At 43.7% G+C, this 26,015-nt stretch overlaps 1 protein-coding gene across 2 annotated transcripts in view; it reads right to left on the reverse strand.

Annotated features, from left to right (window-relative positions):
- ALX4 (ALX homeobox 4) overlaps positions 1-7,690 on the reverse strand; it is a 72,842-nt gene extending 65,152 nt beyond the window's left edge. The window contains exon 1 of one of the 2 annotated variants that reach the window (XR_015746693.1): positions 7,135-7,669. Coding sequence is in view for 1 of the 2 variants with exons in the window: in XM_026664663.2 (XP_026520448.1) it covers positions 7,135-7,609 (475 nt within the window). In the remaining variant the exon portion in view is untranslated. Of the gene's footprint in view, positions 1-7,134 lie in introns of both variants that reach the window. The other variant, XM_026664663.2, reaches the window with a different exon arrangement.
- Between the last annotated feature and the right edge of the window lie 18,325 nt (positions 7,691-26,015).

Consider the following 26,015-nt stretch of genomic DNA (forward strand, 5'->3'; position numbering starts at 1 on the left):
CATCCATCTTTATCTAATTCTCTGAGCTTATAATATCACCTGATGCCAGGGCCAAGTCACAGGAACATAAGACTAATTCTGCTACAGGAGTCTCACACCAGCAAAGACTGGATTTTTTTTTAAAAATGAGGACCAATGGAAGAAGGCTGCCCAAGAAACAAATGCATGAGTAGTGAGGGATATCCATGTGTTATTTATGTCAACAGTTTGTAGTCAAGTTTTTTTTTTTTAATGTTTGGGAAGTGAGGGGGTTTATACCTCAGGCCAGCCACTTAATTGAACCATAATTTACTGAACTGAGTTCACATAGCATAGTAAATCAGACACTACTTATGCTGGCTATATCCTTACAATACACAGTACCAAGAACATTTTCACTTAGTATATTATGTGAACCCAGCCTGGTTCTATGCAATCAGTACAGAAGACGATTTTATTCCAGCATTCTAACAACAGAACAAAGCCTGGGCACAAGTGTTGCCCTTCAAACTGATTTAGTCCAGTAGTAAATCTCCCTGGCTTTGGGGACAGTCCAAAAACGAGAAACCATAACTGGAGAGGCAAAAAGTGGCCTTTGATGGAAAGGAAGCTCAGTAGATATTACAATCAGCCAGAAACTAAATGGAAGTAAGGATTTTTATCCTGCAAGGTCTCCCCCCCCCCCCACCCTCAATGGCAGCTAGGGCAGTTCAGTTCTGAGTTGTTTTCAAACTCTCTGAAAGGTCATTTGGAAAATTGCTATCCTCCTCAGGTTTCTGTGCAGACAGTCTCTTCCCATTCCCAACAACTTTGGTTTATAGCCTTATTCTCTAAGAAAGCAAGTCACTAGGAATTGCCAGGCCTGGCACTTTTAGATTTTTGGATGCCAGGAAAAGTAGTTTTTCTTCTATTAATCCAATGAGCAAATATCCCAGGGCACATTCTCTCTCTTTCTACCCACCACCCTCTCTCATGCTTTGAACGAGCATCCCCACCCTAGCACGCACAGATGCCTGTCTGCCCACATGTCCTCTTCCCTTCCAGAACAATTTTTATGAGGGTAATATATTTAAATATGGAGAAATACCATTTATCTCAGTTCCAAGTTGAAGAAATATTAATTCAGACTACTTTTCACCACAATGGTGGAGTTTTCCCTCCCTTTTACCAGCTTCTAACCAAATATTCAGCTTACTCTTACATTTTCTATTTTTCCTTTAATTACGATTTCAGTTTGCAGATGTACAATTCAGCTTTTGATACAAGGAAATTAAAATTCATACTCAGAAAAGAGAGTAATATTCCGAGGCATTTATGCAGGCACATTTCACTATTCACAAACAGAAACCTAATAGAGGTGGATGAGTTGGATGTTTTGATTGGATGTTGGAACTCATTTGTATTTGGTATAGTACAGCAACATACACACATATCTACTGGTAGCAATCAATGAATGAATGAATCAATCAATCCTCTTAAAAGAGTTGCCTTTTCTTTGCTTGTGATTTATAGCATGAGCTATCACTGGACTGATACATCAGACATGAAGATCAGCTTTCCCTCACTGCAACAAGTTGAACTGCTTGGTAAAAAGCAATAAATAACTAGTGAGGAAATGGCCTAATTATAAAGGCCTAATTAAAGACCTGTCCTTCAATGTCATTGTGCACATTTATTATCAAGTACAAGTTACAAATGTAGAAACTCTGAATAAACATACCTTACATGTTCCACTTTACAAATTCCGTTTGAAAGTGTAATTGTATCTGTACCAAATATGTACAGGTATGTCAATCTGCCATACAGGGATTTCAATCACCTTCTTCTTCCTCCTACCCAATCTCAGGATTCACTCATTTTCTAATCAAGCTAAGCTATAGCTAAATTTAGTATCCTTTTACACTGATGTGACCCTCTTGGTTTTGGAGACATAAAGCAAAAGCACGAAGAGGTCCATTTGGCCCTGGAAGGAGGCCTGTCAGTCATATTTTAACTCTAGAAATAAAGCAGACCCACTGAAGACCAGCTTAACTATTCAAACCATGGGCCAATGGGTTTGTCTAGGCCAGCGGCCTCTAGTTTTCAGATAATAAAATCTTTTGTTATTTTTGGAATCTATGAGGGTAAAACTGTCCTGGAGGGAAGCTCAAACAACTCTCCCTTTTGTAGTGACAACATTGAGAAGATGGACTCAAAACCCACCCACCCTGCCCTGCCTTGTCCTGCTCCAGTACTGGAGAGCCTGAACTTGGACCTGGAGAAACAGAGGGCTGGAGATAAACGGGGGCTTTGAGGTGGGGAAGAAGAGGGACACACTTCTTAAGCAGACTCTCAAAGAAACTTTAATTAGTTTTCTATCCTTTCCCAGCATATATACAGCCTTATCATTCCTCACTGGGGCGATGGGATTATTAATGCCTACCAAAACCAGACTCCACATTGTCGCCTCTCTGCCTAAATCGATCTGCAAAGCTCGGCCGCTGGTACCGGTAGGTACCCTCAGAAATGGCTCTGAGGCCTCCGGAAGCTTCGCTCTGGTTCCTCGGGATAACCTCGGTTTCCAGAGAGGGGCCTGTAGCGGCGGTCTCCGAATGGCGTCGGTTACCATTCCCGGCATTCATCGCGAAGGGTGGGAAGCGTTGCTTGCTCGCCCGCCCGCATCTGGGGGATCCGAGCTTGTACAAAGCTATGTAAGGGACGACGACGGCCTTAAGAAATTCACGACCGGGGTGCCGAGAGGTGGGTCGAGGAAGATGTCAGAAAGGTTTTTTATTGACCTCGATCCCCCCTGGAGTCAAAGGCGGCGAGCTAAGTTGGAGGAGGCAAGGCACGGGCTAGGCCGCACCGCTTGACGAAAAAGGCGGGAATGGATTCCTGAGAAAAAAAATCCCCAAATGACGCCAATAGTTTTAAAGCTGAAATGTTAACAGGGGTTGGCCGGTAAGGCCGGTAGGTTTGCCGAACAAACCCTATTGGAAAACAAAGCTTGTCATGGGTACCCACTGCCGCAGGCCGCGAAGGGTGTTTGCGATTCAACAGGCACCGCCTTGAAAGCTAAAGAAAGTGACCGAGAAGCCCACTAGTTTCCAGGCGCTTCCTTGTAAGGGCCGCATTTCCCTGCTCCCTAAAGGCTCCTCTCGCAGGAGATCTGGGTTTTCCATCCCGTTCCTTTCTCCCCAAATCTTGCCGCCTTCTCCATAGGGAGATAGATGGTCGGCCTTTCATGGAGTTCGCGTCCCCGTTCGAGTTACTTGCCGTTTATGCTTGGCAGGACCTTACACATATGAACCGCTTCGGTAGTACGGACTTGGGTCCGCGATTGCTATCGCTCGGTCCTGGGGGGAAAAAAACGTTCGTTTTCACTAGAGAAAGAGCTGTATTGGACACCAGCGCAACCGGAGCACCGTTTCCTTTTCAGCTGCCACCGCAGGGCCGATGAAACGGCCTATGTGAGGACTTAATTGAGCTTTTGAACGTGCGAGAACTTTATCCCACTTTTTTCTTGCCTCTCTTTCCCCAAACGAACGCTTTGCTCCGGTTTGAATTCAGAGTCCCATTTCCAATATTGACTTTATTGAGGCCGGTTTATTTCTGGTGGGAAGTACGATTTATTTCATGCGCCCATAACTGGCAGACCTCACTCCCCAACCTTCGCTTCATGCTAATCGGCAACTATTCTTTCAACAATATTCCTTATTATTGTGATTCATTGTTCCCACACATCCAGGAGGTTCCCATTAACTTGCTTTGTCGCTCAAGCCACATCACACACAACGCTACGGAGCGCTGCTTTGAAAATGCGCCTCCGACTGAAAGGTGCTTGGAAATCCTGCAAACATTTAATCGATCGCCATCTTACACCCCCCACCCCCATTTAACGGGTCCCAAAGGCGAAGATCACAGGGAAGGTGATCGGGATTTTTCTCTCAAGGGAAGGTGGTCGGTTATCATTCGGGCTTCTTTGTTTTATAGTGAACGTAGCACAAATACTACCGAACATTAACGTTAATTAATTTGGAAATTAAGTAAGCACGATTCCCTTGCGATTTCCTCTAAACATGGCTAGGGATTACGGCTTCCTCCATGTTAACACAATTGGGTCGAGGAAGAAACCAATGATTTTCAGTGGCCATTCCCGTCTCCATCAAATGGTAGCAATCACGGACCTCAAAAGCATCTGGTTTAAAGATTCAGACACAAGGGCTAGAATCAGCTGATTCTGCGGCGCAGAGCTATTAGGGGCGTCCAACCGCGCAAATGGTTATTCAGAACAGATCCAAGCCAGGTGTCGGGAATATTTCCTTCGGAGAGGCCCTCCTTCCCCCTCGTTTCCCCAATTTATCACCCCAAAAGCCAAAGGGAAAAGTGGCGGTTAATAGACATCTTCCGGTGCAGGTGAATATTTGGCTATTGCCGACCTTTACCGAGGCCATTCAGGGCTCTGACAGGCTTTGCCTCTCACCGAGTGAACCGCTTGGGGGGAAAAAAAGCGCGCGTAAAGCCTCTCTGTCCTGTCCCGTCGCTCGCTCCCTTTGGGCTTAACCCTGGGAACGCTCCATTGTTTAGGGTGATATTTTTTAAAAGGCAGATTGGAATCGGGGCCATTTATTTCTTCTCCCTTGGCATAAAAAAAGGGGTCGTTGTATGGGTGCCGGAGCTTCCCTCTCCGAGCGGTTCTGCCCCAAGAGATTTCAAGCTTAGCCCCGCTTTTCTATTTCTATTTTATGTGCTCACTTGGGGAAGAAACCTACTTACCGCTCAATTGCCCTAAGGAAGCAAATGAGGAAGAAGATATTCTACAGACAAATCAGTTATCCAAACTTCCTTGGAAAGAGACTGGTTGAGGGGTCCAGGGCCATCTTCCTAGCTTGACTTTAATGAACCTCCAACTCCATTTCCCTGAAGACTGGCCACCTGAACGGGACTGCAAATTGGGCAATAACCAAACGAGTCTCCGTTGCCAATGCGGTTGTGTGAGCAAAGGTGCGTGAAACGGATGAAAACGCCTTCTCGGCTTCTTAGTCATGTTGGAGGTGGGCAGAAAGAAAATCTAGGTTTGTCCTTTGTCAACGCATTTCTGAAAAAGGAAGGCACTGTAGAAAAAAAGGCACCCACACAACGTAGATCACCCGGATAAATTTTCTTTAGTTGTAAGGTTGATAAGATTATTTGAGAACCCTTCGCCCCCTAATCTATACTTGATCCTGGGCACCTAGTTGGCCGCGCAATTGAACAACTGACTTTAAAGTGTGTTCCGACGATCCTTCTCGCATAGCGAACAGGAGGGAAAATTCAGTTGGACTCTGGGACCTGATCTAACAGTGAGTGAAGCCAGAAAATAAGGTAGACAGGAGGATCTCTTTGCTCTCCCGGTGACGGATGGCTTATTCACGTAACCTCAACCCCCATCGTTTTTCCTCTAGGTCCAAACGCACCCAGATTTCCAATCTTAAATAGATCGAAAGGGCTGTTTGTGGAAGCGAGAAAGTGAATTAGAGAAAGACAACGGTGGATCCCCCCCCAGTAACTCGCTAAGAAACGCAGCAAGGAAAGGCTGGTGCAAAGACAAAGACGTCGAAAGATACGGGCTTCTGATTCCCCTTGAAAGACAAGAGGTGCTAATGGTTTTTTTGGGTGGTAGTGGTGGTGGTGAGTGTTACAGGATAAGTACAGAATAAAAGCTCCTCAGCAGCAGCTTGCAGGATGCTGAAATAAGTGCAACTCCAGTTATTCCTTTTTGTATTGGTCGTGACCCAGCCAGATTTCACCTATTGAAATAACTGGGACATTAAAGCGATCAGCAAATTTTAAGAAGGTTAGACGGAAGAGATGGATGGGGAGGAATGAAATCACATCTCCTGGCAATCCAGAGCTTCCCAAATTCTAAATAATTTTCTTGAAAACAGAATGTGGCTTCGAAATGTATTTTTAGGACTACTTTTATATATAATCTTTTATTTAAGGTCGCTAATCACAAACTTTTAAAACCTGGTTTGTTTTTGTGTCCAAGCAGAGACGTTTTTCAGGACTGAAAAGACAAGACAGTTGGGATGACATTAAAGGAAGTTTTTACAAGGAGGGAGGGAGCTGGCAGAGGAAAGATACAGAGAGATAATTTTATTTTCACTTTCCTTATTGCTAATATTCCCAGAAGAATCGCCTAAGCAAACACTTGCTTTCATTTTAACCACTTCTGTAACGCATACTGAGAACGAATCCAGGATAAGCTATTCATGAATTCCATGCGCCTAATTAAATGACAAAACGTGTTAGCGGGTGGTGCTCAGAAGTTCAAGGCCGAAGACTTGAGCTGTCTATCTGGAAAGGGGGAGAGCTTTGTTTGGGGATTCTAAATATGTGATTACTGTGCTCTTCTTGGGGTATTTGGGCAGGACAGGAGAAACGAAGCAAAACAGAATTAGGAGTCAACCTTTGCCACGGGATTAGAAACCAACCACGCAAATAGATGGTCTTTTCTGCCTCCAATTTCCCTCCAGACTTTCACTGCTTTTTCTTTCTGAAAGAGAATACGTAATTTTGAAATAAATTCCTCCCCAATTCCAGGAAATTCCTTCCAAGCCAAGAAGCATCTTCAGGTACAAAATAAGAAACAGCTATGTTATAAAAGTAATAATATCTTAATCATAGTTTAGTTTTGTTTTAAATCGCAGGGAAAACTATCAAGTTGATACCGTAGTAGTGGATTGTTCATCCCAGAACGGGGTGTTCAACCCAACAGCGTGTGAATTAGATTAGGCCATTTGCAAGTCTCCTTCTCCCTGCTCAACCAGACAGTGGGCGGCACAATCTCCTTTCGGAGGCTGAGGTTTGGCGATACCCTTTCCTTCCTAAACGGCCGTTTGCTTCCCATCGCGGAGGCCATGGACTTCCCCTTCAGCTACGAATCCAGAAGGAAGCCCTGAATTGCCACCGCTCTGCTTTGCGAAGAAGGAAGGGGAGAAAGGAGAGACACCCGCGCCCCATTTTAAGGCCCCGAGAACAGGACGGATACACAGAAAAAGAGGCGCACCAGGAATTCCCAGCCCAGAGGGCCAATGCCGAGGGCGGTCCATAGAAACAACCCGCCGGGGCTGCTTTCCCCGCAAGGACCTCCTGCCCCATCAAGCCCCGGCCCCGATCGATCCGGTGACTCACCGAAGCAAGAAAGCTGCAGGGCTCCGTTGTGGCCGCTGGCGTCCTGCAACTTGAGGTTGCTGCTCGGGGGGCTTTTACAAGAGCCGCGCTGCCCGTAGAGCGGCGGCGGGGGCTGCAAGTGGTACTTGTTAAAGGCGGCGGCGGCGGTGGTGGTGGAAGCGGCGGCGGCGGTCGGGAGCGCCTGTGGCTGCTGCGCGCCGCTGCCGTCCAGAGACGGGCATTCCGGCTGGCTGTAGCGGCTCCGGCGCTTGGGACTGTTGTTGCTGCTGCCGCTGCTACCGCCTCCTCCTCCTCCGCTGTCTCCAAAGCTTTGTCCTTTGCTGGCCAGGAAAGCGGAGCTGAATTTGTCGCTGCTGCCGGGAAATGCCCTAAAAGGCGAGGAGCCGTCGACGCTGCCTTGCGAGGCGGCGTTGTAGAAGGAATCCATGGTAGCAGCCGTCGGATCGCAGAACGGCACGCAACTCTCAGCATTCATGCCTAAAATTAAAAGGCCCCGGCAGCAGTGTCCTCACGCATCGCCAGAGAGCCTTTCTCTGGATTCCCCCCACCCTTCCTCCCCCGCACGCTCATGCACACATACACACTCACCGACACACGCAGCCACACACCCGCACACAGACGGCTGGGCTAGCCAGCACTAAGCAGAGTCAGATGTTCTCCGGAGCTGAGCAGATCCGTCCCACCCCACCCACCCCCAGTAAAAGGGGAAAGGGGCTCACCAGCAGGGGAGGTAGGAGAGAGAGAAGGAGCTCTTCCTTCAGCCCCTCTTCTCTCCTTCCCCAGGTTTCCCTCCTCCTCCTCCTCCTCCCCTCGGGCCCTGGAGCCAAGAAAGCGGCTCTCTCGCCCGGCGCTGCCCAATCCATCCGCGCAAAGAACGGCAGGCGGGAAGGGGGAAGCCAGGGAGAAAAAGGGCAGGCTTTCTTGTTTGTTGCTTCTGCATTATTTGTTTTTAAATAACCATTAGAAAGCAATACAATCTAGAAGCCAGGAGGCCGCATGGCGGTGATGCAATTGTGGCTGCCGGTTGAGATGGTGCGCGGGGCGGAAGAGCCGGCCGACTCCGAGGCGTTCCTCCTCCGGCCATTCCTGGGCCGATTCCTTCGGCCTTCTTTCCCCCCTTCTTCTGAGCTGTTAGCCGGGCAGCTCTTTTGGGTTTGCTGACCGGAAAGAATGACCGTCAACGTCGAGGTCATTTGGTCAGCTCTGTTAGGCAGCCTACCGCCTTAACTGGCTTTAATCACTCTCTTTCCCAGCTCCTGGGTGATAAACAGCAGGTATACATTCAACTGGAGGAGCTTTCAAGAGAAAAGAAAAAGTTTCACCGGTTGATTGCCCGCCTAGATCGAATTTTGGTCAATAAAGGGACGCACTTTCCTAGAATTTAAAGGCGGGGGGGTGTCTTCTCTGCTGTCCTCTCCCACTAATCCAAATAGGCAACTCTTTCCCGCTAGTGGTTTAAGCAAACGTTTGTCCCGCCACCTGGATGCCGGAAAGGGATTCTCCCCTCCGCTTCCCAAGGTGCTTTGGAGGTTTACTTTGGGGGAGACCCACTTCTCCAGGCCTCAGTAATGGATCCGGGGGGGAATAGCGCCACTCCTCCTCTCCTGCTTTAACTCCTGCTGCCCCTTTACGCTACATTTTCTCCATCCGTAATCTCTCTTTTTTCCATTCCGACATCTGGTTTCCATTGCCTCTCTCTCTCTCTCTCTCTCTCTCTCTCTGTGTGTGTGTGTGTGTGTTTTCAGTAATAAAGATATTAAGCAAACGGGATCCGCGGCTTCTCGGTCAAAAGCACCCTTAACCCTTTCTTCGCGCGGCCTTTGCTACACTTATTTCACCTCACCAGGGAGGGAGCATCATTTACTCCGAGGTCGGTTTTAAAAAAAAGAAGGCCGGTTATTTAAAAACGAGGGCGGCGGGAGAGGTCGAGACTATCCTCCAGGAAAGAGATTTGGTGGAAAAACAAATAAAAATATTTTCTAGATGGCAAAAAAAAAAAAAAAAAAAAAAAGTGTTGGCGAGCCCTGTTCTGGGAGAGAAGCGGGGATCAGATACCGGGAGTTGATTCCAATCCGTCTCTCGAGGCAGACCGAAGGGAACCAATCTTTCGGAAGCTTCGGGAATTTGACCCGGTTAAACCAGAACAGAACCGGACAATAGCGCCTAGCTAGGCTCGAAACGGAAACGTACCAATGGCAGAACCAATGGCAATGCACCTGAACCGACGGAGATCCCGGTGATCTCGGGCGACAGATCTCACTGTCTCATTGACTTGTTTCGCCTTCAAGTTTAAGCACCTGTTTGAACATCTGGGGCTGGATTGGGAAACAACGCGTTCGCGTTATCCACTTGACTGGGTGGTTTCATCAGGGGGGGGGTGTCCTCCAAGACCGGGGCCTGGGCAGTTTGATGGTTCGGATTGGGACACAGGCCTTAATAAACAGGGACAGTTGGACAAACAACTCTTGGGAGGGATGCACCTGTAATCCAATTTATTACCCCTTCCTTCCCCTCTCAGGGAAACGTTTTGTTTCTGGGACTTCAAGCAAGTGGAGTGGCTATTTCTTGGGTTGAGACCCGTCGGATGGTCTTGCCCCCAAATGTTGAAGGGAAGAGGTTTCAAACAGCCCCCAAAGTCCTTCTTGGGCAAAGTTGTGGTCCGGGTTTCTGATCCAAGAAAGCTTTCAGCGGCTTTTCTTGCTTTCGTCTCTTTATTACCTGCTTTAATTCTTTCCTCGTTTTTTGGGGCCTCCCCCTCTCCCCGCCTCTCGCTCACCCTCTCTCGTATGGCTTAATAAAAACCAAATCAGCTCCATGGTGCGTTCGAGCCTTTCTAAAACCACTTCTGGACAGGCCATGGGAAATCCTCAGAGAAAAGGCAAGTTGGGCGACCTTGAATTGAGGTGTGTGTATGGGGGGGGGCGTCGGTCTGGCTGGGGGTGGGAGTCGCTTTTTTCCCCCTTCTCTCCCTGTGCAGCGGGGACTTCCGCAGCTGCGGTAGACTTGGAAGAGGGCAGACTCGGGCGGGCTAGCTTTTTCAAAATCTCTTGGCTTCTGATACACCTTTTTTAGGCGGGAGTTTAAGCTCTCTTAGGTACAGCCCAACTAGAAGGAGCAGTTTGTGAGGTCCGCTGAAAACTGCGAAATTTTCGATTGACCGGACAATTGATTTTTGCTTTGTTTAAATGGAACTTTAGTTTCCAACAATTGTTGTTATTGTTATTGCTATTGCTATTATTATTATTATTATTATTATTATTATTATTATTATTATTATTATTATTATTATTATTATTATTATTGTTATTGTTATTGTTGTTGTTATTGTTATTGTTGTTATTGTTATTTGTTGTTATTGTTATTATTATTATTATTACTATTATTTGCTGGAGCGGAAGGAAAAAAAATCTCTAAGAAAGAACAGTAAGAAAGTGAGGGGATTCTTAACAACACCAAACTTCTCCTTATCTCAAATACCAAAACCAGACGTGAGCTTATTTTAACGGGACAAGAGCATCCGAAGGTGGCAAAGTTTATAAACTGGAAAAATCGACTTCTTAAAAATGCATTGATAAATACACTTGTCTTAAGATTTAGGGACAGTGTTTGGAGTCGATAAACATTATATTCAGGATCGGGGAAGGGCGGGAATCCGAGCTCTTGAACGGCGCAAGCAAATTAAGTGGCGCAGCATGCTTCTCTATGGGTTCTGTGGTCCGGGAGGAGCGGGCGGAGGGGTGTGTGTGGAGGAAGGAGGCCTGTTTCCCTACTGTGGCTTTTTGCCAGAGCAACGAGGTTTGCCTAAGAAAACCAGAGGAGCTAGGAGTCCCTGGCAAATGAACGTACCTTTTTGAGGAAAGATGGCATTCTAGTGAGTGTCACGGCTGGTTACACTCGAAGTTACTGCTTTCAATCTAAAGTGTGAAGGGTCTTCATCTGCCCTAAATCGGTTTAACCTGTCTGGAACTTAAGAGATTGAAAGAAAAGGGAGAGATAGTTTGGCCTGCAGGATAACGTTCAGGGTCTTGTGATGAGACCCAAATGAGCTAACATCCTCGATGGGATGTTGATTGTAGCAACGATCCATTTTCATTTTCCTGTCTCTCCCAGAATATACAAACAGTCATATTAGTTCTTCGAAATAATAACAAGTAAAGCCTTTCCCTTCCCATTTGTAATGCCTTTTCTTTATTTTTCTTTATTTTTAAAGTTGATTGGCCACCAATACTTCCTTTTGGCTGCTTTAAATCTAATGAGCAAGGTGTTTTTGTTTTTTTACAGTAGCATATTAAGATTTCAGGAAATGACACTGGAATGAAGTTTCTTAATTGGAAGTACAATTAAGACTTTTTTTTTAAAAAAAAAGCATGGTCAGGTTACTCTTTAAAAAGTTAAACGTTAAAAGGCAATTTCGATAGATCTACCATTGTTCAAATATCCCAGCAAGAAGAGCTGTCTAGCAGGCACCTTGGAAGATCTGGGGCTGAGCTTATGGGAGGCAGCTGTGTCGGATTCGTGCATTTTAACTGGAACTCAGCAGGCTGCTATGCTCATCTAGTTATCCGAGGATGGAACTTCTAATTGAGCTTCGGGATCCACCGCTTGTTCGGGGAAAAAAACAGCCCGATTCCTTTAAAAACAACAACAACAACAACAACAACAACAATATCAACAACAACAACAACAACAACAACGCCTTGCAGTGATTCGCGTATCTAGGTTCTTATTCAGATTCAGGGTAGTTCGGTCCTTTGCGCGAAAACCATTCGTTCAGAGGTTCAAAGCAAGTTAGAAGAAAATCTATCCCCTTCTACAGGCACAAGTCTCACCTCTGTGAGCATTACCAAAAATGTGGGGGATGTTTGTGTGAGAAGGAGAGATCCTTAGTGCGCTTGTTAAGTCTCCTTAAGCCGAAGTGATAGCGCAGGAATTAGGGCGCCTCTCATTTCTTTCAGATGGGACTTGCTCTCAGCGGTTTAATGAGTTTACTTTTCGGGCATTGCTATCTATCCACATTCATTCAGAATTAAAACCTCTCGATTTTACCAGACGTGCAGTTCTTTTAACACACACTCTCTCTCCCTCTCCCTCCCTCCCTCCCTCTCCCTCTTTTCATCGAGGGTATCGTGGAAAGGGATCGAAAGATTAAGCAAGCAGGTGGTCCCAAACCCGTGACATTCCCAAAACCCAGCATCAGTAGCTCAGTGCCCAATAGGACTAATACGGTACTTGGAAACCAGTACTACCTTGACTACTTTGGCGAATGAATCTTAAAGTAGCAGTAAGAATTGTATACTTATAAGTTGGAAACGACCACCTGGATCCAAATCGTCGATTTTGTTTTCTTTTGGGTTGAGATGGAGTATTTTTAAGCTTGTCCTGATTAGTCCTGTCACGGTTTTCAGCAAACATCCGCTTACCGTTAATTCAGGTAAAATCTCAGCGGTTGTCACTGGCTTATTTTTAAAATAATAATTCGGAATAGAGCTGGAAAGGACTATTTATAGTCCAGACGCGACTACCCCGAGCACAGCAGAATGGCCAAATCCGGAATATAAATTCCGCAGAAACAGACCACGCATTTTCCTAAACCCCGGCTTTGTGGCACCCGAAACACTCCTTCCCCGAGCGCTTCTGGGTGAATCGCTTGTACCCCGCGTTATAAGGCTTCGGAGCGCATTTCCTTGAGTTTAATTGAAACTTCCCTTTCGCGGAAACGCAGGCGCTGGAAACCGAAGCTTGTTTTGAACCCGACGCTATTTCCCCATACCGCCCATACAAATAGGAACCAAAATAGATACATTGCCATCCAAGTGTTTCCTTTTTCGGAATAAAACGATGCATTTCGTTCCACGGGGTTAAAATAAAACGGAAGACCTATCTGGTTAAATAATGCCCATGGACTTGGAAGTCCATTCTTCAGCACCAGAGAGATTCGGTCTGAAACGAAAAAGAAAACCTCGTTTTGCCCATCCTTCCAAGCGTCGTTTACCAAATCGCACCAGAGGGAAAGTCAACGTAATAGTTGTGCGTGTGAGGGAAACCTCAGCTCTATAGCTCACTACCTGTCTACTCAGAAGTCAGTGCTTCCGGTTTCCATTGAACTTATCCCAGGGTATTCCAACCAAGACTTCCATTCCTTAATTTGGGCAGGTACTGAGGAGCATTTCGGGCACAGCAAGAACTCTACCGAAAGAGACCTAAAATCACTCGCAATCTGAGCCCCTGAGCCGGTGGAAGTAAAGTGGAGGGAGCCCTGCCCCTTCCTCGCCTACGTGGGACTGAATTTCTTGCACACATACTCGGAGTAAATGGTTTTACCGTCTATTTTCCTTCCCCGCACTTTATTCCATTTAAATGGACGAGGTCGGAACTTTAGAACACCCACTTAAATTCCTAAAACTACGCTACTTCATTCGCCAAGAAATTGCGCCAGACTAGAGCGGGGATTGCGGATCCTGCTCCATTCGGGACCTTCGTTGCAAAAACTGCCAAGGGAAAGGCCGGGCTGCGCGGTCCAAGAATGAAGGAACAGGGATCGCGCGCATGCAGGGTTGCCAGGGGGACCTGGGTGGACGGGTCGGATTGATCGCCGCAGTTTAGGTGCGTTCTGCTGAATTAATCCACGTTAGATTGTCCTCATTTCAATTATAGGCAAGTGTCTGAATAGGGGGGAAAAAGACCGTGAAGGACTCATGTGCATTCAAAGGGGAGGGGATCAGAAAAAGCCAGAGAATGCATATAAATAAGATCATCTTGGAGGATTACTACGACCGCGTGCAAATTATATCGGAGGAAGAAAAAAATTTTTTTCCCCCCTATTGACAGGCTACTTCTAGTCTCAGGACATTTGTTTTCTAAATTAACTCTGACAAAAGCCCTTCCAGATACAACCCGGAGTAAGCGGAATGAGTGTTAGCCTGTTAGCACGAAATGACAAATAAGCGAATATGCGACGGACTGTACTCCTAAAGTACATAAGCAAACATCTAGTCCGGGTGTGATTTTTGCTTCGCAGGAAAGGCAAGGAATGGGCTGTAGATGCACTTGATAAAGTTTATCCCTGCAACGGAGAGCGCAAGGAAGTAAGATAAGGATGGGTGTTTAGGAACATTCTGTATGGAAAGTCAAAAGCTACTAGTCCTTTAAAGCTCGTGTCGCCCCCCTCCCTTCTTTGGGGAAGTTCTTGGTCCCTTTTTCAACCTGCTGACTAGCTTGCCTTGGCTTTAATCCCAGCTACTTCCCTCTTGAGGGGAGTTATCTGGACTGCCTTGTACCCCTTCTTTCAGCTTTTTTTTTTTTTTAAATCGAGGTTGGAGATGGCCAAAGAGTTATCTCGGGTTGGGGTTAGGTGGGTGGATGAGGACCGACTTGCAAAGGATGAAATCCCTTCTTGGGAAGACCGGTTCCTGGTCTTCTCCTGAAAGAAACTCCACTCCTCCTGGCTGGAGCGCCTCAGGGTTTCTCTAAAACATCCTGTCGCCATCTTTCTTCCCTTCTCTCCCAAATACCGCTGCGTTTCCTATGTTGGGTGCTAGACAAAGAATGAAAGAGCCCGGGCCAGCCATATTGCGAGCCGCACGGGCTTCGTTTAGTGATTCTGCTCCTTCCACGATGGGGAATTTTGTTTTTCCTTTTACTCTTAACTGGAAAATAAATACAGGATAGCGGGAAGAGAACTTCCCTTATGCCTCTGTTGACTCGACAGTGGCTGTACTCTCTTATTTTTCAATGAGACTAAGGCAATTTCTTTGGTAGTGATTCATGGCACCGTCAAATCACCACCATGCTGATGTACCAGTAACGGAGACAAGTTTTATATACCTACAGGGAGGTAATGGCAATCACCAACTCAAAAAGTTAAATTTCTACATTTCAAATCACAAAGAGGATTGGATTTTGCACTCTTTCTCCATCTCAAATCAATTAAACCTTTCTTACCGTCAAAGACCAGCCCAAGGAGGGCAGGATACAAGGAATCAAAAAGCATAACAAATACTACAAGATAAAATGACAGGTAAAAATTATAAGAAATATAAAAACACAACACAAAGAAGATTTTCGAAAACGTTTAAAAGGAGGGGTAGGAGCAGGAGATGGGTACCGAGGAGCATGGCAAACTAAGTCTATCATAATACTGACCACTTTGTAACAATAGACTAGGTGCTCATTAAAATTGGTTTATGGCAGAGGTCATCTTCAGACGGATTCTAAGTGCTACTGAACATAATCTGGCAACATTTTATGCGATAGCAGGGCAGCAGGGAGGTGCAGAATTGCCCTGTGCACCCAGGCTATTTATGCAATAATGGTGAGATAATATGGTTGCCCCTCTAGAATAGGCACTAAAGAACTGCATGTTCTGTTGTTTCTATGTCTGGAGTCATAGGGGAGCTGTCTCTTTGGATAGAGGGTCTTCTTTTATTGGTCTTCAAAACAGCTGAAGGGAGAGTCTGATATTGTGCCAGATTAAAGCCCCCTCCCAGTGGTTAGGTACTTCAAGATTAGTTAAATGTGCCATAGGGCAGGGGTCTCCAACCTTGGCAACTTTAAGACTTGTGGACTTCAACTCCCAGAGTTCCTCAGCCAGCAAAGCTGGCTGAGGAACTCTGGGAGTTGAAGTCCACAAGTCTTAAAGTTGCCAAGGTTGGAGACCCCTGCCCTAGGGGATCATCTATCTCAGCTTTCTCCCACTATCAGCTACTGTGGGTTACAGCTCCTATTTTCACTTATTAACCCACCCAACCACTATGGGCCAACAATGGGTGTGTGTGTGTGTGTGTGTCCTATAGATCCAACCCTTTTGAAAGACACCAGCGGAAACTGATATATGGAATTAACATGTTTATGCTTCCCAGCTGTGATTGGAAAGCCTCGCTCCTGAAGCCTCAATCTAAATGAGGGCTTCAGAGAGAAAGTTCTCCTTGACTCATGAAAAGAGAAGTTCAGGTATTCAGCCGTAGATACTTAGCCGAGAGGTAAGGTGGAAGAGGACCTATATAGCCTTTCATGCTAATTGTTCTGCCTTCCCTAATCCTGGGCGGTCTCCAGATTAGTTGGGAGTAAAAATCCAACATGGTTTTTGGTGGCTGCCTCTGATGGGATTTGGAAGGAACTCAAATCTGGAAGGCTGGTAAATCACTTCACAGCTGGATAGACCCTTTTTGGCCTTTTTCTATCTCTCTCTTACCCGAACATGTCCTCAAAGCCAGTTGTTCTGTGATGCCAAGTTTTTGGGGCGCTCCCTTGAATACCATTTTAACTTTGGCCCCAATGTTAAATGAGCAGCCATCTCACATGCTTGAGTCAAATATCATTTATGTGCAAATGTGGCTTCATGTAGCATCTATAGATTGATGGCCATTGATTTATGTCCATTGTAGCCCTGGAAGCAGAGGTGGGATGCTACCAGTTCATACTGGTTTGGGTGTACCGGTAGCTCCGAAGAGCAGCTGTCATAGAACCGGTTCGGTCTTACTTGCTCTGAGGATCTTCAGTTGGGCCTATCCCACCCGCCCATGCTCCTAGGTCCTTCTTATCCTCTGAGCTGTTCAGCGCGCCAGAACGGATTGCCCTGCTAATCAGCTGAGAGGCACAGGGGCGTACTTTAGTGCACATTTGGTGTGCACACGCGCAAAGCGCGCGATCACTGAACCGGTTGTTATGCTGGTAGCATCCCGCCCCTGCCTGGAAGTAAAGGCAACAGGCATTTTAATCATTGTTTTGTGTTTGAGAAAGCAGGAAGAAGGATGATGATGATGAAGGAGAACCTTCTCTGCCCTGGCTTTTTCAAGTAATATAAAGTGCTATCGTTTTATTTCCTCTGTGGAGAAAGCTGCCCATTGTTTTTCCCCCCAAAGTGATCTTTAGGAAGTTGATGGCTATTTCCTTGCTGCAAATGAAAGTAGTGGGTAGATAAGAACCTGGTCAATTGAACATTCCTGAAATGATTTTATGATTCTCTGAATCCCAGTATTTCCCACTTTGGTGTAAAAAAAAAATATTAGCATACTAGCATCACTTAAACCTATAAGTCTGTACACCTTTCAAGTCAGTGTCCTTCATTCCTAGTATTTCATGGACACATCCATGGTGGAAGTGGCTTCTTGGAAGTGGTTTGCCATTCTCTTCTTCCAGAATATTTATTTGATGTATTATTTATTAATCAAACTTGTAGGCTGCCCATCTTGTGGAGGTGACTCTGGTATATGATGTATCTTTCAACCTCTCCATATTTGGCCTACAACTCTAGTTTCTCTGTGGCTGATTTCCAAATAACGCTCCATAGCAGATATTTCTTGATTGTGAAATTGTTTACACATCTGCAGAGAAATAACATTCCCATGGAGGCTTATGTCACAATTTTAGTTTTCAGAGAGATGCGGGCTGTGCTTTACTGCAGTGTGTGTGTGTGTGTGTGTATCTCTGTGTGTATGGCGGTATATCAGTGGTGGTATTCTACCGGTTAGTCCCAGTTCTGGAGAGCCAGCAGCAGTGATGAACAGCAGAGACCAAACCGGTTCTCTCCGCTGCTTTGCCATTGGGCCCAACTGCCTGCCTGGGCTCCAATACTCACCTTTATCCGCTGAATTTGTGAGGCACAAAATAGTGCCATGCGGCAGCTGCTGAAGCGACTGGGATCATGCAGGCTTGCAGGAGGTGAGTTAGAACACTTCTGTGCCTGTGCAAACGCCTCTGTGCCTGCGCAAAGTGCATGTTTGGCACACACATGCACGCAAAGTGTGCACACGTGCAAAGCATGCCCACCAAGCCACGCCCACTGAACCGTTGGCAAAAATATTTGAATCCCACCACTGGAGTATATAGTTATACACATACACATAGGGATGGGATTCAAATTTTTTAACAACCAGTTCTATGGGATTCAAATTTTTTAACAACCGCTTAGTTGGTGGGTGTGGCTTGGTGGTCATATGACTGGGTGGGCATGGCTTGATGGTCATGTTATTGGCTCGGTGTGGCCAACTCAATATCACTCACATCGAGGCACGCATCTCCTAGCCTGGCCTCTCATGACTGAGGGGATGCTGCAACAGTCGTAAGTGTGAAAAATGGTCATAGGTCACTTTTTTCAGTGCCATTGTAACTTTGAATGGTCACTCCACACAAGCAAAGTACCAGCAAAGGAGGGGAAAAAAACTCCAGAGAAGTTCCTGAGACAGGAAGTCTAGTCCTGCCAAGAATGTAATAAGAGTTAATGGAGAGGCAGTTTCGGTAAGCAACACCAGAATGTTTCCTTCCTGCCTTCCTTACAGGATTAGGCCAGTAATTTCTTCTAACAACCGGTTCTCCAAACTGCTTAGAACGTTAACAACCAGTTCTAGCGAATAGATGCGAACTGGTATAATCCCACCCCTGCATACACACAAATATATCACTAAAGCGATCCCAGTAAAGGCTAAAGTGGCCCCAGTGGTGACAGGAACGCTTAGGGCTCTGAATCCTACACTGGGAGAATGGCTCCAATAGATTCCCATGGACAACATCAGAGCTCTCTGTAGAGAACAGTGCACTGCTAGGATATTGTGTAGAAGCCCCAAACTCTTAGGCCTCTGGCAGAAAACCTGAAACTGAGGAAGATACATATCACCCATAGGGATAAGGAATTAGGCTAGATAATTTGTAGCTAGATAATTTGTGGCTCAGAACAATATGCCAGCACAATTCTGAAGTTCATTTCTCCACTGCAGCATTACTAGCACCCTCCAAACAGGTCTAGCTTGATATAACAATAATGAAGTCAGGTTTTAGATCCTCACAATATCTCCACCCACAATGAGCAGCTGAAGAGACTGGCTTGAGGAACACAGCCTTTTGCTTGCCTCAGTAAATAAACAAATGTGTGTTGTCTTGAATCTTCTTGGTATTCAAGGCTGGTTTTACAGTTTGTGCCCTATGGTTCCATATCATGTTAAAAAGGAAAAAAAAGTGGCCCCTTTTCCCAGAAGGGAAAGCATCTGTATAAGTCTGTTTAAACATGGGCTGGAGTGAGATAAGGCCAGTGCCATGTGATCAAGAAGGAATATGAGGCTGCTTAGGGTTTCTGCTGATGTAAACAGAAAGCGAGGAAAGGATCATATTTCAGTGCTTTATGAAGCAGCTTGCACAGAAATTTGTTCAGTTGAAAAATAATAGGCTGTTTTTATCCCACAAAATTAGCAATCGTATAATTCTTCTGAAAGATCAAGTTTACATTATATAATATAATTCTTAAAATCATGATTACATTATGTAATGTAATTCTTCTTAAAGATCACAATTATGTATATTTGAAATGTATTTCAAATACATTTCAATCATGTGTATTTCTTTTGTCCCTTTATATCCTCTCAGATAATACACTCATATTATTCACACATATCATTCAAGTAATTGGGCAAAATGATGGTGATTGCTCCAATTTGAGTTCTGTGACTAATTGGGGAATGAAATGTGGATGACCTATTCCTAATCGCTTCTCCAGATTCCTAGCTAGCATGTCCATTGTCCATAAAGACTTAGTAAGGAGAATTTAAATTTGATACTACAAGATTGATCAGAGGGGGAAGGTTGCTTTAAAATTCTTATACCAGTCCGGTAAGGTTGGCTGTCATTAAAAATAACTTCAACAATATCACATCCGTATTATAGTTTGTCTTTTTATACCATTTTCCAGATCTCAGCTCAGGTTTCTTACAGCAGCTGAACTTTTATTTCTGAAAAAATCTTCTTAGGACACCCTAACCCCACCCCCCACCCCAAATAATAACAAAAACAGACTTTTCTGGCCAGTTGTTACCATTGTTGTTAATGTGAGGGAAGTACATCTTTATCTACAACTACACACACTTGATACTAGACATGAACTTAGCAGAGAAGAGATATCCACAACAGCTAGTTGTACTCACAAGAATCCAAGTTAAGATGGATGAATATGAAGCTTGAAAAGTTTGATTCTAAGTGATCTGTGAAGTTATATCAAAATCATATGTGGTAATTTCCAAGTTATGATTCAAGTTGTAAACTGGTGACTGCTGGCATAATCCACTGAGAAGCTGTGAACAGACACTAGATAGGAATACAGCGGAAGGGTGTCAGCATTCTTGATCAGCTTCCATTATTATCAATGGGACCAATTTCCCTGGAATTACGCTCTTATTTTTCATTTCTGTTTCCTGAAGGATGTTTACAAACAATACTTGACTAGATTGGAAAAGTGAAAAGCATTTTTAAACAATGCAGTGGCTAATCATTTCTGCCCTGTGCTCAAGAAACAAGATGAAATCCAGGAGTCAGGTTTGACTTGATGGAGATTTTATTTACTTTTGAAAAGTAGCATAATAATGAAATGCCAATTTAATGAAGTGTAATAATTCTAGTTTGAGTAGGAATGATGATTGGGTTGCAGTGGAAGCCCAAGTTAAAGTTGTATTTATTTATACTTTTTCCCCACTTGGCTTTGGTTCTATGTATATATTCACATTGTTAATTCTGAGAAAAAATGGTAAAGAGCTTGTGGACAACTACTCTTTTAAATAAGGATATGAAAGACTCTGTCATTGGATAGCACATCTCCATTAAAAACAGTTCTTTACGTGAATATAAAAACAGACATGAACAATGTGTTTCTAATAGGTAGACTAGGCAACATCATCTGGTAAAGCTTTGCTGAAAACAATTTCCTTTATCTTTGGTTTCTGCTGTGGGATTCATGCCACCATTCACAGGAAAGACAAGTTTGAAAAAGCAATAATACTAAAGGTGAGGACACAAATAATAGGGTGCTTATGGTTTTTGCTTTTTTATTACAAAGCAATTTGTTGAAAAACCAATAAGCACCTTAAAGGAGCTTGAGTTATTGTTCACAAACTAGGGTAGGGTCTACCAGTCATCAGGAAATAAAAGCTGCTTTTATACTAAAAGGCTGCAGCACTGATTTCAGGCTCTGCCCCCAGAAATGCTCCTGGCATTTGCTAACCACTTGTGTTTCCCAAGTATATCTGAAGGCTGTAATCCAATATCCTTTTACCTGGGAGTAAGACCCAGTGAAGGCAATGTGACTTACTTTTGAGTCAATGCATACAATTGATCTGCTAAGGACCTTTGATTTTTCCTGTTGGAGTTGGGATTTTGCCAACAAGTACAGAAGAGAACTGTTTAGAAGAAAGCAATGCTTCCACATGCTCCTCCTACATTTGGATTGCATGCACTAGTTCACATTACAGCAACTGTTGCCTTATAGTAGGAGATCAACATTTCTTGTTGTTCCTGAGAGGGAGGACTGGTTTGGTTCCAGAAGTCTGATCCGGTCAGGACAGAATGAACCCCCTTTTCAAGCTTTTAAAATCTACATTGACAATCCACCTCACTGCTTCTGTTCAGAATCTAAACTCAATCCAGAGCCTTGAGGATCATGAAAGCTGATTAAGGGTAGAGTTTTCATTGGCTGGCTAAGGAGACATGGCAGGGAGACAATAGAAAATCCATTCTGTGAGTGTCCAAAATGAAGAGTAAGAGCATGATCTTCTTGAGGTTTGCTGCCAGTTCCCAAATTCTTCAGCTGATTCCATTTGTGACATCTGCTGCCATCTGAAGGCATGGACCAGTCCTAGGAATGTCTCCTTTGACCTCCGCAAAAAAGACCAGTGCAAAAGAGGCTTAGCCTTGAAGGGGAGGAGGCCAACTCTACTCATGATGTCTGGGCATACCAATCAGTGGCCAGTAGAGAATCAAAGATGAAAGAAAAGAGAGAATCAAAGACGAGAGAAAAGAGCCAAAGAGGGAAAAGTTAGGAAAGAATTCTTTTACTCTAACCAATTGTTCTTGATTTAAGTTTTCCTCATATGGTAGAAATATTACCTTATGGCTACAAGCCTGGACATCGGGCATGCTGCCTCGAGTATTTTGTCTAGTTGAAATGAGCAGAGCATACCTCCATGCGAATGTCATAGTCAAGCAGCACTTATTTTTGTACTGACCTTGTCAGAACAGTTGAGCACTGATGTGATTTAGTAATAAAGGCATGTTATTGGGAAGTAAAACCTGTCCAGCTCAGTGAAAATAATAATAATAATAATAATAATAATAATAATAATAATAATAATAATAATAATAATAATAATAACAACAACAACAACTACTACTACTACTACAACATTTATTTGCTGTCCATTTTGTGGCTTGAGGAGACTCTGAGCAGCCAAAACATGATAGACAAATAAAATCTGTTGGGGTTTGTGTTGGTAAGGTGTATAAATGTTAAATATAATCGTAATAGATGCTGAATTTGCAGTACAGCTCTCTGTGGATGAGTCACCAGGAATTGAACTTAGCATAGATGATATGATGTGTGTGTGTGTGTGTGTGTGTGTTTTGGTGTTTGTTGATATACTTGAGAAGAACAATTTGGTCCTATAGGAATTGGAGGCAAACCTTAAAACACTTCTCAGTACATGTCTGCCTCATTTACCCTGTTTGCTGGGAGGTGGGGAATAGTTTTCTTCAGTCCTTGAAGCTGTCATTGATCAACAATCAAGGCTGCTCTGAAAAGCAATATTTACTCTTTGCTTCCAATAGAACTAGAGTAAATATGTAAAAAGGATAACTTTCACAGAGAGCAGTACTTTCTGGATTATCCCAGCATCCGAAAAGGATAAATGATTTTTGTTTATGTTTTATAATTTTTTATTTTTAAATATATATAAGCATTGAATACATGAACAGTGTGGCATCTAGGTATCGTTAATTTTGATATCAAATAATAGTGATAATATTGACAATTTTGGTAATCTTAATTACATTAATCATACATCATTATAATAACATTGTTTATAATACAATCATCTTTCAACTTCTAGTCCTTTCACCTACTTACTGATTTTAAAATATTATATAGGAATATGCATAATAATATTTCCCCCCTTTCTAATTTCTACCTCTATTCTACCCTGTTTCTCCAACAATACGGCCTCCCCCAATAGGAAGTCCCAGCATGTTTTATAGGCATGAAATGAAATTAAGCCCTCCCCCAAATTAAGGCCTATATTAAAACATGCGAAATGGGGGAATGGGGGCTTGCCGTTAGGAAGTACTTTTGTTGCACACCTGGATATGGTGCTGCCTGCGTTGACCCCGATACTGGCAGTACTACTAACGCCGAGGTCAACATCCAAGCCGCCGCTCGCCCGAAGATGCAAGGTGGGGGAATTAAGTCACCCCGAAAAGATGGCCTAGCCATTTTTCAGGGCTCAAAAAAAATAAGACCCGCCTTATTATATGAGAAACACGGTATATCTCAATAACACAAATCTTATATAAGTAGGTATAGAATGGTGATTAGAATGCAGTATTGCAGGCCAATTCTATTTGATTTTCACTGACTCAAAGTTCACTCAGCCTTCCTTCCTTCCTTCTGAGGTGGGTAAAATGTGGGCCCGGATTGTTGGGACAATATGCTCACTCTGTAAACTGCTTAGAGAGGGCTGTAAAGCACTATGAAAGTAGTACATAAGTCTAAGTGCTATTGCTATTTCCTTGGCATTCTTGCTGTACTTTTTAAGAATAAATTTTATTGTGAAATAAAAAAGGAACAATAGGGCAGGCAAGTAAGAAAGCAAGTAAAAAGTAGCAGATCATTTTAGGAGCAAATGGCAAGCATCACAGCAGGAGGTGAAGCTGACAACATTTCAAGCATTGTTGTTAGCATTTTAACAATACAAATTCTAATTGTATGAATTATATTTTGAGGCATAAAAATTCTCTTTCCTTCCTTCCCTCCTTCCCTCTCCCCCCCAGAAAATAATCTAGGTTTTGATTCTGTGCATGATTTGCTTGATTCAGTCCATTAGCTACATCAGGGTTTAAGCAAATTAACAGTACGTGACAGGGGTGGGATTCAACCGGTGTTACTACCAGTTTGGTGCAGAGGTGGTGGAAATTTTGAGTAGTTCAGAGAACTGGCAAATACCACCTCTAACTGGAGATTTTACAGTATCCTTCCCTTGCCACGCTTACCAAGCCACACCCACAGAACCAGTAGTAAAAACAATTGAATCCCACTACTGATTCAGTGACTACATTTGTGTGTGTGTGTGTGTGTGTGTGTGTGTGTGTGTGTGTGCAAACACAGAGACACACTTTTCTATATGATTATTTTTCTATATTTACTGATCTCTACCTTAGTTGTACCATTTATACTATTCTTACTATTTATTTTAGCATTATGATATTTCATTATTGATCAAGTTAGTTAATTAGCCCTCTTTGAAGAGTAAATCCAGGAATAGGGAAGCAAAATTCTTCCCTGGGAATATGAAGTTCTAAGTAGAAAGATGACGTTTGCTTCCCATGTGTCAAGACACCTTTAGCATGCAGTTTCCTGCTTACCTGATTGCACTCATAATTACAACCAGATAAACCAAGACATGCCAAAGATGTCTTGACTTTCCATTCCTGGGAAAGACAATGTGGAAGAGATACACCCTCTCTGGCCTAGTAAGCAAAATCATTCAGCAGGCCTGGCTGGCTGGCATAAACTTGTGAACGCTCTGCTCAAAGAAAATCAGAGTCAAGTTTGCAACCTGCAAACCAGGTCTCCTAAGCAGTAGAATGAAGCAAGGAGAAGGAATAGACAAGGAAACCTGGCCAGGAAAGAAGCAATGCAGAATCAGCAGACTGAGAAAACAATAAAGGGGTTTCAGGGGGTCCTTCATTGTCATTTCTTGCATCATCCAATTATCCCTGTTTTGACAGAACAGTAATGAAGACCCAAATTACATTGCCAATGCAATGTAATTGCATAGACCAATTTAGTCTAGTGGTTAAGAAACCAAACTAGAAAGTAGGAGAGCATGAGTTCAGGTCCCGTCTTACCCATGAAAGTTAGCTGGATGATTTTGAGCAAGTCATTCTCTTTGTGCAGTTTCCTGCACAAGTGTTGGATATGTTTACTGCTTTGAGTTGTTTGTAAAATGAATACCATTTGTAAAATAAATAAATGTGTGCATGGTGGTATTGTGCTACACTGAATCCCTGATGATTGTATGGACAGATCAGATTGGTTTCGTTGCGAAAGAATTGCTTTCTTTTTTTTTTTTAAACTCTACATTCTATCTGCAATCCTGGATTCTTTGGTAATAATATGACACCTAGAAATATCCAACCATTGTACTGCTGAAACAGTAAAAAGGAGTACCTTCATACTATTTCAGTAACAGCTGGTGACTCTAGAAAGTGATGTTAGTCACTAAAGGGGAAATGGCCAAATCTACTGGGAAGAAAGCCCTATAAAAAGCAGTGGTCTTTAATCATACTTGCCTGAAAAGTTTTATAGGAACTTTTGCCAATCTGGTAACTTCTAGACAGCCTGGATGTAAGCTCCCATAATCCCCAGCCAATAATATTATACTGGTTGAGGTTACAGCGGTTGTAAAAGCAGCACAGCTGGAGATTTGGGAAATCTTTGCTATAGTTCTAATAAAGAATTCTGCCTGTCACTCCCAAATTGTTATTGCATGGAATGAAGGCCTTCTTTCCCCCTTTGGCTTAGAGAAAGTTTATTTAAAGAAATAATAGGATTTTAAGACTTTCCCATCTGTTCATGAATGCACCAGCTTTGTGGAAGAAAATGGATCTTAAGCTGTTTCATAGTTGTAAATGCTCCTGCATATGGAAATGTTTGCTTAAGACACTAGAAGCAGTGTTCCAACAGGTTGAATGTTTTGATTTTAAATGTTTCCTAGCTGTCCCATAAAATCAGTTTGCAAGATACTGGATAGATATTTAATAATTGCTATCTTTGGTTTACAAATAATGGTAGATAATACTCTGATAATGCAAACTTTTCTGTTGATTACCCAGCTTTGGCCTCATTTCATTCCTGT

This window comes from Notechis scutatus, chromosome 1 (genome assembly GCF_049901735.1).
Source record: "Notechis scutatus isolate UNSWTSFEM ecotype Mainland chromosome 1, rNotScu1.2, whole genome shotgun sequence".
Classification (NCBI taxonomy): domain Eukaryota; kingdom Metazoa; phylum Chordata; class Lepidosauria; order Squamata; family Elapidae; genus Notechis; species Notechis scutatus.